Here is a 13,438-nt window from a genome sequence, read left to right as displayed (position 1 = left end):
ACGAATGCATGTTTTCAAAAATCTATGTACTATTTTAATCTAATATCATAAATCTCTAAGGATAGAGCAAAATTATAGGATAGAGCAAAATTATAGGCTACATGATCAGCTTTTACATGTCTCTAATATCCTTTCGAATTTGAATACCCTACATTGAACTTGAAAACATACAACTCTAAACATATAGCTTGGATGGGGGAAGGGGAAGGAGGTTCAACCAAATGTCCATGATATAAAATACGTCACTCATTATTGAGGCCCATGCTACTACTGACTGACATAGCCTACCGGTATAAACATCCAGGCATGCAAAAATTGATTAAATTCGATGTAGTAAATGCAACTGACAACAATTAAGGTTTTAACCTTAAGGTCACTTCTACTTTATCAAGCCTCTCACGAACAAGGCAAGGCAACATCGATTTATTTCCTCAGAAAGCAATTAAATATGCAATTGAAGAATTAAGGTATCATATAAAAATCCCCTCACTGCCTAAAAACAATTTATGTGAATCTATCAAATATTGACCTTATAGGTGGCTTATAGGTAAAATAGATTAAAGCACATTTCACTCCCGTTCCTCTCTCCCTAGCACTGTTGACAACCATAACATGTTATCATGTGAAAGACAGGTGACCTCCATCCCCCTCATCTACTTTTCATTTCTCATTGAATTACTGACATAACCAATGAACATTAAAATTAGCAAATTAAACTTACCATTTAAGATGCTCTGGAAAAAGATAACAGCCAATATCCACATGCCCCGCTCCGTTCAATCCCCCCAAGCTATGCTTTCTCGTCTTCCTCCGCACACTTTGACAGCTGCTTTCCTATAATTATGTTCTGTGTAGCAGGTGTAATGTTAAACATTTGCTACTAGCTTGTAGTAACCAGTCCAACTCTCTGTTGATAGTAACGTCTTTACCGTCTCCTCCTTTTTTCTCTATAACTCCCTCCCTGGTGCTCTCGTAGCCTACTCTTCCTCTCCCCTTTTCAGACCCCTCTTTGCGCTTGGAGGATATGTGCCTCTCTGATTGTCTTGGTTAAAGCAGCTCTTCGCTGGTCCTCCTTGCCTTGCTACTTCCCCTGCTCTTCAAAGTGATGCTCGAGGGGGCTACAGTGCTCGCCTGCAGCCCAGGTGGGATGCTGAGTCAGGGTAGTGGCACGCGGGCAACCGTAGGTACTCAAAAAAAATCTCCGGGTGTTAAAACGGGGATACCTGAACAATAACGATGTGGAATCCAAAAAAACGCATCACAAATCGAAAACTGAAAAATAAGGTTTGGAATCAAAATGTGACAAATAAAATAACTTAAAATACTGAGTCAATGTTCAGTTCAATAAGAATGAAAACCCAATCCGGATGAGCTGAAGTCAGACCATCTTCACCACCTCTCTCCGTCCAGCAAGAGGCAAGCACGCGCATCTTCCCACTGCCCTTTTAATCGCATTGGTCCATGCGCTAACCCTCGCTGCCTCAGAGCATTACAGAATAACCATCTCCCCTGCCTCTGCAGCCGCTTTAAGTCCTCATTGCCTTAAAGGAGCAGAGGCGATAGCCAGTCCTCCTAGGCGCTAGGTGAGAGCATTTACAGTAGTGAGTGGGCTTTTGCAGTTAAAGAAGGCGCACCTGAAGAACCGGTTAACAAGGATAACATTTTACGCACAGTGTTACACAGGCACAAAGTGCGTGCGTAAATAAGTGTTACTTTTATTAAGGTACACTGGGAAAATGACGATAAACTTATTTTCTATACAGGAGAGGGACAGAGGACTATGCCTTCAAAATGTTCTTGACGCAAAGTTCTTGAGTTTTTTTATTATATGTTTGTGGGAAATAATTTTATTTAAAAATAATTTAATTTTTATAAATTGAGTTTAAATTAAATCATACACACATCTACCGTTAGGTCGGTAAAATGCATGTAAAATATGTCATGATATCTTTGTGTGTCACGACTTCCTCCGAAGCTGTCGCCCCTCCTTGTTCGGGCAGGCTTCGGCGTTCGTCGTCACCGGCCTACTAGCCACTGCCGCTCCATATATCATCATTCCATTTGTCTTGTCTTGTCAATTACACATACAGTGGGGAAAAAAAGTATTTAGTCAGCCACCAATTGTGCAAGTTCTCCCACTTAAAAAGATGAGAGAGGCCTGTAATTTTCATCATAGGTACACGTCAACTATGACAGACAAATTGAGGAAAAAAAATCCAGAAAATCCCATTGTAGGATTTTTAATGAATTTATTTGCAAATTATGGTGGAAAATAAGTATTTGGTCACCTACAAACAAGCAAGATTTCTGGCTCTCACAGACCTGTAACTTCTTCTTTAAGAGGCTCCTCTGTCCTCCACTCGTTACCTGTATTAATGGCACCTGTTTGAACTTGTTATCAGTATAAAAGACACCTGTCCACAACCTCAAACAGTCACACTCCAAACTCCACAATGGCCAAGACCAAAGAGCTGTCAAAGGACACCAAAAACAAAATTGTAGACCTGCACCTGGCTGGGAAGACTGAATCTGCAATAGGTAAGCAGCTTGGTTTGAAGAAATCAACTGTGGGAGCAATTATTAGGAAATGGAAGACATACAAGACCACTGATAATCTCCCTCGATCTGGGGCTCCACGCAAGATCTCACCCCGTGGGGTCAAAATGATCACAAGAACGGTGAGCAAAAATCCCAGAACCACACGGGGGGACCTAGTGAATGACCTGCAGAGAGCTGGGACCAAAGTAACAAAGCCTACCATCAGTAACACACTACGCCGCCAGGGACTCAAATCCTGCAGTGCAAGACGTGTCCCCCTGCTTAAGCCAGTACATGTCCAGGCCCGTCTGAAGTGCATTTGGATGATCCAGAAGAGGATTGGGAGAATGTCATATGGTCAGATGAAACCAAAATATAACTTTTTGGTAAAAACTCAACTCGTCATGTTTGGAGGACAAAGAATGCTGAGTTGCATCCAAAGAACACCATACCTACTGTGAAGCATGGGGTTGGAAACATCATGCTTTGGGGCTGTTTTTCTGCAAAGGGACCAGGACGACTGATCCGTGTAAAGGAAAGAATGAATGGGGCCATGTATCGTGGAGATTTTGAGTGAAACCCTCCTTCCATCAGCAAGGGCATTGAAGATGAAACATGGCTGGGTCTTTCAGCATGACAATGATCCCAAACACACCGCCCGGGCAACGAAGGAGTGGCTTCGTAAGAAGCATTTCAAGGTCCTGGAGTGGCCTAGCCAGTCTCCAGATCTCAACCCCATAGAAAATCTTTGGAGGGAGTTGAAAGTCTGTGTTGCCCAGCGACAGCCCCCAAAAACATCACTGCTCTAGAGGAGATCTGCATGGAGGAATGGGCCAAAATACCAGCAACAGTGTGTGAAAACCTTGTGAAGACTTACAGAAAACGTTTGACCTGTGTCATTGCCAACAAAGGGTATATAACAAAGTATTGAGAAACTTTTGTTATTGACCAAATACTTATTTTCCACCATCATATGCCAATAAATTCATTAAAAATCCTACAATGTGATTTTCTGGATTTTTTTTTCTCATTTTGTCTGTCATAGTTGACGTGTACCTATGATGAAAATTACAGGCCTCTCTCATCTTTTTAAGTGGGAGAACTTGCACAATTGGTGGCTGACTAAATACTTTTTTTCCCCACTGTACCTGGTTCATATCCCCTCATTAGTACATGTATAAGTGATCCCTCTGCACCCCTTGTCCTTGTGGGTGATTGTATTTGTGAGTTGAGTGTAGCTCGGTTGAGCGACCCGTACCATGTATTTCCGGGGATATTGTTCCCTGTATTTTGTTGATGCTATCCAGCGTAACTGTGTCCTATGGAATAAACTCTGTATTCTGTGATTTACCCTCCTGCGCCTGACTCCTTCAAATCACATTCTCACAATCTGTGAAACAAATGAAAGTCATTTTTTCTTTATTGTTTTACTCTATTTCTGGTTGGCATTACATTTTGGCATTTTGTTGAAATAGACTATCATTCAATATTTATTTCTAACATCAGCAATTATTATCATAATTGTTTTGATGGTGAATTCTAACTGGATTTGGTGCATTTTACATTGACCTGCCTCTTGTCCTTTCCCCACCCAACCTCTGTCCAGGAGCAGGCCCTGTCTGATAAGCTTCCAAAACCATCAGACCTGCCCAAGAGGCCATTCACTGCAAACAGAGGACCTGTCTGTCAGCATCCAGGACCGGCCCTTATCCCTCTCCACACATCCAGGACCGGCCCTTATCCCTCTCCACACATCCAGGACCAGCCCTTATCCCTCTCCACACATCCAGGACTGGCCCCTATCCCTCTCCACACATCCAGGACCGGCCCTTATCCCTCTCCACACATCCAGGACTGGCCCCTATCCCTCGCCACACATCCAGGACCAGCCCATATCCCTCTCCACATATCCAGGACTGGCCCCTATCCCTCTCCAGGCATTTAGACTGCTAAATTAAATGTATGTACCTCTGTCCTTGAGCTGTTTGTCCATTACTGTTCGGTATTATGTCCTGTTTTATGGGGACCCCATGAAGAGTAGATGCTGCATTTGCAACAGCTAATGGGGATCCTAATAAAATCCTAGCTACTGAATAATAACCATGAGGAGGATACGTCATGGTGTACATGTTAGTAGTTGTTGAATAATTGACTTAAATGTCAGGGATTTTAAAAGGAAGAGTGTTGGTCAGATTTTCTGTTGGTTGCTTTTATCTCTGTCTCTCAACTTGGTGAGGAGGATGGTGCCGTAGGAGGACGTGTCCTCTTCCTGGTTCGAAGCGCAGTCTCTCTCGCAAAACACACTGTTCCAGCATCTGTCATCATAAGCATTCCTTTTGTTCAGTAACGGCTACTTACACTAGATTGTTCTCCAGACGCAAGAAGATATTTAATCAAATTAAAATGGTCTAGCTTTCATTTAATTTGGTTTACTATTTATTTTAATCTTTTGAGCACTCCAATAAAGTGATGTCAGGGTCAGGCAGGAAGAGGAGTTAGGCCTGTGGGTCAACATACCTGCAGGCCACTTACATTGGATTTAGAATGATCTGCTCTAGTATGAAACTATTTGCATGGGTTTGTAAGCTTGTTCATTTGTAGTAGCACAATGGACCCAGCCCCAAGGAAGAGGAATGTAGCTTTGTTAGCATGCCTGTGCAGTGGTTTTGGCTGTTTACTGGTGCTTATTGCTGATGTGATGTCCGAGGCAGAGATGGCCTGTGGATGTGACCTCTGTTTCCTACAGATGATGGGAAGCGATCCTGTTAGCAGACCACCTGAGGGGCTCGTCTACTCCAGCTCCTTCTCATTATCAACCAGGCTGCCAAATGGGCCTGCCATGGCTGCTCTGCACCCTCCCAGCTGAGGGATGGACATGGAATTATGATGCGTTATACATAAAGCATCCAGCACCATGCCAAACATAGGATTTATGTTGAACCTGATAATGATATCGGTTGTTAAGCTAGTAGTTGTTTTTTTTGCTACATAGTTTAGATAGGGGAGGGACAGAGCAGAGGAGGGGTCTGGTCGCATGGAATTATTAGGGTGCGTTGGTCATAACAGTGCCTTCAGAAAGTATTCATACCCCTTGACTAAATTGATTCTAAATTTATTAAATAGATTTTCTTTTCTCACAAAATACCCAATAATGACAAAGTGAAAACATGTTTTTAGAAATCTTAGCAAATTTATTGAAAAAGAAATACAGAAATCTCATAAGTATTCACACCCCTTTGCTATGGCACTCCAAATTGAGCTCAGGTGCATCCAATTTCCTTTGATCATCCTTGAGATGTCACTACAACTTGATTGGAGTCCACTTGTGGCCAATTTAATTGTTTGGACATGATTTAGAAATAAACACACCTGTCTATATGAGGTCCCACAGTTGACAGTGCATGTCAGAGCAGAAACTATACCATGAAGTCCAAGGAACTGTCCGTAGATCTCCGAGATAGAATTGCGATGAGGCAAATATCTGGGGAAAGGTATAAGACAATTTCAGAGCACAGTGGTCTCCATAATTGGGAAATTAAAAAAATATGGAACTTCCCACTCTGCCTAGAGCTGGCCGTCAGAACAAACTGAGCAACTGGGCAAGAAGGACCTTGGTCAGGGAGGTGACCAAAAACCCAATAACCACTTGGACAGAACTACAGAGTTCCTTGGCGGAGATGGGAGAACCTGCCAGAAGGACAGCAGTCTCTACAGAACTTCACCAATCTGGGCTTTATTAGATGGAAGGCACTCCTGAGAAAAAGGCACAGGACAGTATGCCTGGAGTTTGCAAAAAGGCACATGAAAGACTCAGAGCATAAGGCAAAATAGTATGTGGTCTGATGAGACAAAAACAATGAATGGAGCCAAATACAGGAAAATCCTTAATGAGAACCTGCTTCTGAGTGCAAACGACCTTAGACTGGGGGGCGAAGATTTACGTTCCAACGGGACAATGACCCTAAGCATACAGCCAAAGCAACGCAGGAATTACTTCAAATCAAGAATGTTAAAGTCCTTGAGTGGCCCAGCCAAAGTCCAGACTTGAATCCCATTGAAAATCTGTGGAAAGACTTGAAGATTGCTGTTCACCACCGCTCCCCATCTAACTTAAGAGAGTTTGAGAATATCTGCAAGGAAGAATATCCGCAAATCCAGATGTGCAAAGGTGATACAGACATACCCAAGACAACTGAAAGCTGTAATCGCCGCCAAAGGTGCTTCTACAAAGTATTGACTCAGGGGTGTGAATACTTATGTAAATGAGATATTTCTGTATTAATTTTCAATACATTTGCAAACATTTCTAAAAACATGTTTTCACTTTGTCATTATGGCGTATTGTGTGTAGATGGGTGAAAAAATATATATTTAATCCATTTTTAATTCAGACTAACACAACATGTGCAATAAGTCAAGGGGTATGAATACTTTCTGAAGGCACTGTAAGCCATTCAGCTCCATGCCAACTAGAGACTAGACAAGAAACAACTAAAACAGATTTTAATTTGAGCACGTTAATGACATCTGTCATCAAGCCAATTATACAGATCCTTATTAAAAAACTGGAGGTGCTTCATAGTTTGGACATGAAATACTGCAGTTGTGTGTACCCCTTTGATAGCATTGTGGTTATTTAGTTAAAGTATCATCACAAACATAATGTGTCACCACAAGTGAGACATTTGTGTAATACTTATGTTATTACATAAATAATAAGGGTGTAATAACAATGCATAATTGTTCTTCTGTCACCGACAGGATTCATTTCCAGGCCAACCTCTCTCTGAAGGTACCAATCCTCCATCTGTCAGTGGAAATATGGCTCCTTCTCTTGCCAGCAACAGGAAGGGATGGGGCCAGAAATCCCATGTAAGGCCTTTCTACAGAACGGCATGTCCTTGTGAATCTCACCAATGGCACCTTCTCTAATCGTTGTGGTCTCAGGTAATTTCAAGTGAGTCTCTCATGTCTTTATGGCCACCATTGAGCAAAGTGCATACTGTAGCAAAGTCCCGTGATGACATCTGTACTGCTTGTTGTTGATATTCATGTTACATAAAAGTGAAACAAGGGAGAATAAATAGCTATGAATAATAGATTGCAAAAATAGTTATCCGAGGTCAAGGATCTCTTGAGTAGGTGACCTTCTACAATATTTTCATATCATCATTATGCTCCTTCTTCACACTTGGTTTCTTGTGTGTTTGGTGGCAAATAAACATACCAGAGAGCATCAAAGGGGATCTAATAACCTTCAGTAAACTGCCTATAAAGCTAGTAGGTCTAAATAATGAGGTACTTCACATTTTTGTATCAAGGAGTTTTGTGTTGATGGACGTTAAAATAAAATAAATTATACAATACCACTGTCATAAAATAGATTTTCAGCCATGTCTGATGTATCACCCTGTTGCAGGAGACCTTTCCTACGATGCAGGACATTTAAAACTTGAAGTGTATTTGAGGTTTAAAAAGGCTTCTGAAGTTTGTAATTTCCGCTAAAACTGGCTAAAATTAAGATCCCATATCTGTAGGCAGTAGGAGGTAAAGTGCCCTTTTACATTATGGGCTGTAATTATGAGAATAATTACATACATCTCTGCCGTATTTATAAATGTCACACTCAATGGAGGAATTTTGTGAGTAGGTGATACGTATATATAAATTCTTTATGGAGAACAGTTGCCTTAATTTATCACTTCACTACAGTGACAGCAGTACAATCTCTGTGGCTTACTTACATTGTGAAACACAATACCATCATTCACACTCCCAGAGCAGGATCCTTGTACCACTGTTCACAAAGTACTAGCTGTTAATGTAGTAAGGCTAAGTAAGCATAGATGGTTCATTTTCAGCAAATGAGTAGCCACTCCAATGCAGGTTTAACAGTGTAAATGTATTTCAGATGTACTGTATACACACATAATGGAAGGACTTCTTTCATTACATTTTGAATATGGCGTGGGGTTAGTTGGGGGTGGGATGTAATTTAGCCTCCCAGCAAGTTGTTCAAATACTGGTAAATGCATCTGACAATGAGGCCCATGGGCTACTGCAGCCTTGCCCTTGCTGTGTGTTCGTGGAGGACAACAACGGAACTGAGAAGAAAGGTCTCTATATTGAAGTTCATGACTCCCCATAAACACACACTCCCCAGAAATACACACATTGCGTTCACAAAATGGGTTGAACAGTTGTGCTGCTGATGTTTCTTCTTTGTCATCAAAGCCAACACAAACCATGGTCATGCAACAGTATACTAACACTTTTTAGTATTTTCAGTTACTTAAAATGTTGATATGTTTGGTAAAAAGACATAAGGCCTATTTCTTTATTTGTATTCCTGTCTGCACTTTTTCCAATTAAAACAATGAGAGAGATCTAATGAACTGTCTGACCTGTCTCCATGATGCCCCTGCCTGCTGCCTTTATCCAGTCTGCCCGTCCACTTCACCCTCTCTCCCATCATCATTCCCCTGGCCTTTCCATGGCGCGTGTGCTGCAGACGGTGGATCAGGGGTAATCGCCCAGGACAGCATTCTTGTTTTGACAACTCCTCTGAAGCCAGGTGTCTCTTACAACAAAACACAGACTTACCTATCATCAGCAAGATGTCAGGCGGCCCTTTTCCAAGTCACCCAAAGGAGGATCAGGTTTCCTCTCACTATGCAACCCATTAGCTCAGAATATAACTGTCCACAGTACCAGTAAATTATCCCCTTTGTTTCCTAAAACAATGATGCTGATAGGGGACAAACTGTGCGTGTGGCTCCAAATAACAGCGTGTAGAGTTACAAGTTGGCTGAGGGAGAATGGTGTGACACTTAAAGACAACACATGATGGTGTTCTGTTACCAACCATATCACTCTCAGGGGAGATGAACACTTTAATCATTCAATATCAACACACGTGCACAGTCTACATGCACAGGCGCTCCAAGTGGGGAGAGAGCTTGTGAGTCTGAGTGCTCAAGCTATAAAAATGAGCAACGATGTTATTTTGGTCGAGAAAAATAACATGCCAACCATTGCAAACAGTAATGCAGGATCAATAAGAAAACCATTTTGTATAAACAAATCACAAATATAGAAAATAAAAATATGATCACTACTGGTGGACTAATAATAATGAATTCGGTTTACAAACATGCATTTCATTATCTTTCTCCCTCTATGACTTGTCACCCATTCCCCTTCATCCATAGAGGGCAGTTATCCACCCCCCACCTCTCCTCCCCGAGCAATCCAGTACCACTTCACAATACCAATGCCCCACCCTGATACCACAACCGCTGCCTGCCTTCCATTGGCTAGCCCCAAGGCACGGAGCAGCATATCTGTAGCCAACCCTGACGTGCTAAACTAGGGCGCTGAGGGGGCTAGAGTGAGAGGAGAGAGGGAGGAAAGGAGAGAGAGGACGAAAGGAGAGAGGGAGGAAAGGAGAGAGGGAGGAAAGGAGAGAGGGAGGAACGGGGGCCGTTTGGTGATTTGGTGCTTATAGCTGCATTCCGCTTGTCTCCCTCTCTCTCATTCCTCACTGGAAAAGTGAAAGATCAATAAATCATCATGATCATCATCTTTATCATTACACATGTGGAATGCAGATAATTTCACTACAATGTTATTATAGTGTTATAACAATGGTGCAATACCATTTTGATATTCTCTTATCAATTATGTGTTTGCCTTTCATCACTCAAAGTCTAAATGATTTTCTCGGTCTTGACACAGACCATGCACGGAGCTTTGAGCTGCCTGATTGTTAACAAACACAGAAGCATGGCGGCAATAAGAATGTGGAATTTGACTTCTCAGCTTCACAACTCAATTCAACACAGGGTCGCAGTGTTGCCTAGTAACAATGACACACAACTGACCTTATCTATGTGGTCATAAAAATGTATGAAGACCCCCTTTCCCCCCCACCTCTATATTTATTTATATCCCCCTCTCAGAGCACAATCACCAGCACACAGCCAGGGGGCAAGCACACTCTGTGCTCTCTTACCCCGACTAGGGCAGTAGCGGGGTGGGTCTTTTTGCCTGGAAGTGCCCTTCTTTCATTATAGAAGAGTATCTGAACCAGAAAACAGCCACACAACACATACAGCACTGGTGGGCGGGAGATAGTGGAGATGCAGATTGCATGCCATGAAACTGATAGATAGCTGTAGCACAGAGGGACACAGCGAACCACAACAGATATTCAATACTATCTCGCAAGCTGAATAATATAGTAAAATCCTGAACAGCTACCATATAATTATTTTCTTTGCAACCTTTCCTTTCCGCCCTTTAAGAAAACAACAATAGAACAGACATTAAAACTCTCCTGCAAGAACAATACAAGTAATACTGTATGTTACTTTTTTCCAAAGGGCTTTAGAGAATAATTAATCAAACTGAACCAATTTGCTATGGAACATAGACCTACAGATAGTCAAATAAATCTGGTAAGTCTATCTGCTCTCTCACTCTCTTGGCCATAAAACCCAGTATAATGCCTCTGATTATCTACTGTACGTGACCTTGGAGATATGAACTCATCCTGGGAGCTCTTTGGAGTTACTCTTTCTTCCCCAGGGGCTCCATACTGTACTGTAAACACCATGCCACAAAAACTGCTCTGCCACCAACCACCAGCCTCCCGTCCTGCTGCTACCATGGGAACATCTGTGTTGAGCTGCTGTGCGCATCTGGCGGGCACCATGCTAACACAGATGGTGTGTGTGTGTGTGTGTGTGTGTAAAATACTGCTGCAAAGGGTAGGTAAGGGTAGTGATCCTGACTCCTACAGGGAATGCTTTGCTGCTATATCCTACTATGTATCATATGTGTCCCCAATAATCCCCATTTTAAGGGTCAGCGAGTGACTTTGAATATAAATATTGCTGTAGGGCAATGATGGTAAAATGTATGAGGTATCACATACTTTCTGATCTCCACAACAATCTGAAGCAGAGTAGGTAGGCTAAGAATCTCCATACAAACAATGATATTGCCTGCCCAATAAAAAGGCACAGGCAGGCAGGGTGAGGCTAGAAAATGAGATTTGCAGCAGAAACATGTGGCCAGGTCATTACGCTCCATCCCCTTTAATCCCAGCTTGTCCAGCTCTTTCCTGGCTGTAATTACACAGTATCCAATATCACATGGAAATGCCAACAGATGCACAGCGTCTAAGAAGAGCATTATGTACTTAGAGATGTCCCAGTCATTAGGCCTGTTGTACAAGGCATGCTGATTGCACCATTGTTGTGCTCTGGCTAAGGCAATAGGGCGAGGTGGACGGACGGACAGGCATGCATAACAGGTGGACAACTCTAGGGCCATTGTGTGAAGCCATTTCAGAGGATGCACTTCCTCCATAATGTCACCTGTGGTCATAATGACCAGTGATCACAAGAGTGAAAGACACCAATAATGTCTCATTCTTACACAGATCTGATAATTGCAGTCTGAGTATGCAATGCACACAACTACTACAGCTAATACTGTATTATACAATCATGTGTGCAATCAAAATATCATAGTATGAGCCAAAAAAGGTCTCAGCATATGTTTACAGTGTACCTGAATGCCAAGAGTGTGCAAAGCTGTCATCAAGGCAAAGGGTGGCTATTTGAATAATCTCAAATATAAAATATATTTTGATTTGTTTAACACTTTTTTGGTTACTACATGATTCCATATGTGTTATTTCATAGTTTTGATGTCTTCACTATTATTCTACAATGTAGAAAATAGTAAAAATAAAGAAAAACCCTTGAATGAGTAGGTGTTCTAAAACGTTTGACTGGTAGTGTATGTTTACAGTGTACCTGAATTGTAATGTGTTAGGCTGTGAAATTTAATCTCATCTAGAAATATATGTATATATAAACTCTAGAATTTGACATGTATTCATTGTAAAGATTGGGAAGTGGCTACTCTGAAGGTGATTGGATGGAGCTGTGGGTGTGTTGTGATGATGGAGGAGGTGGAGGGGGAAGGGGGTGACTTGAAGGAAGAGCTGTTTTTCTTTCTCTGTGTGGTCATCTCTCCAATCTCTTATTAGACATAGTGATCAGAGCTCTGTGAGGATTAGGAACCAATGTTCCTCTGAAGAAGCTTTGCACAGCACTGTGAGGCTGTTTACTCCCATAATCTGACTAATTTGCTCACCAGTGTGTCTCAGTGCCTCCAGTTTACATGGGAACAAGGTAATGGCCAGGAGTGCCCTCTTCTGGTCATTAGTGGAGCAGCAGTAAGGTAATGAGTTGATTCGATTAATGCCCGGGGCATGCCCTGGGTGAACTGGGTTTTGACTAGATGAGATACAGCTTTTGTAAGATTTGACTTTTCATAGCAAGTTAGGAGAACCTACACAGCAGGTTAGGAGAATTACGAAGCAGGTTAGGAGAATTAGGTTAAGGCTAGGAAAGGGGTTAGGGTTAGCTAAAATGCACAAAAAAAAGAAAAAATGTTGACCTCAATTTGACAAAAGCTGTATACCTTCTAGCCATGATCGGTGAACCAGGTTATTGTTGATTGCATTAGATTTGGAACCGGGTTGTCAACGGCGAAGTCAGCTCAAAACAAAAGTGACATAGGGGGTAATAGTGACGATTCTGTGTTTTCACATGCAAAAGTGATTGCTTTTGATAAAAACGCTTACTGCCTTCCCAATGAAAACTAGTTTGAAAATTCTAACATATATTTTATGGAAAAGAGATGCACCATGCTGCATTGTTGACAATATGACAGAGCGGTGCAGATTACCGTTCCGTTTTAGCAGAGAGCACCTCCCTCACCGGCTTAGCCCGGTCACAAGACGGGCCATAGCCCGGTTCAACCCGTGGCAGCTCAATCGAATCCCCTCAATGCGTGCAAGGAACAATTTAACGCTCTCTTT

General features: G+C 42.1%; 1 protein-coding gene across 5 annotated transcripts in view; it reads right to left on the bottom strand.

Annotated features, from left to right (window-relative positions):
* The window catches only part of LOC121568018 (Down syndrome cell adhesion molecule homolog), a 156,913-nt gene extending 155,418 nt beyond the window's left edge, over window positions 1-1,495 (bottom strand). For all 5 annotated transcript variants that reach the window (XM_041878501.2, XM_041878500.2, XM_041878502.1 and 2 more), the window contains exon 1: window positions 722-1,495. In XM_041878501.2, coding sequence (XP_041734435.1) covers window positions 722-764 — 43 coding nt within the window. In that variant the 5' untranslated portion in view covers window positions 765-1,495. The remainder of the gene's footprint in view (window positions 1-721) is intronic.
* Window positions 1,496-13,438: the final 11,943 nt, after the last annotated feature.

This window comes from Coregonus clupeaformis, chromosome 6 (assembly GCF_020615455.1).
Source record: "Coregonus clupeaformis isolate EN_2021a chromosome 6, ASM2061545v1, whole genome shotgun sequence".
NCBI lineage: Eukaryota > Metazoa > Chordata > Actinopteri > Salmoniformes > Salmonidae > Coregonus > Coregonus clupeaformis.
Note: the sequence above shows the minus strand (reverse complement) of the source record. Positions and strands in the feature narration are given on the sequence as shown.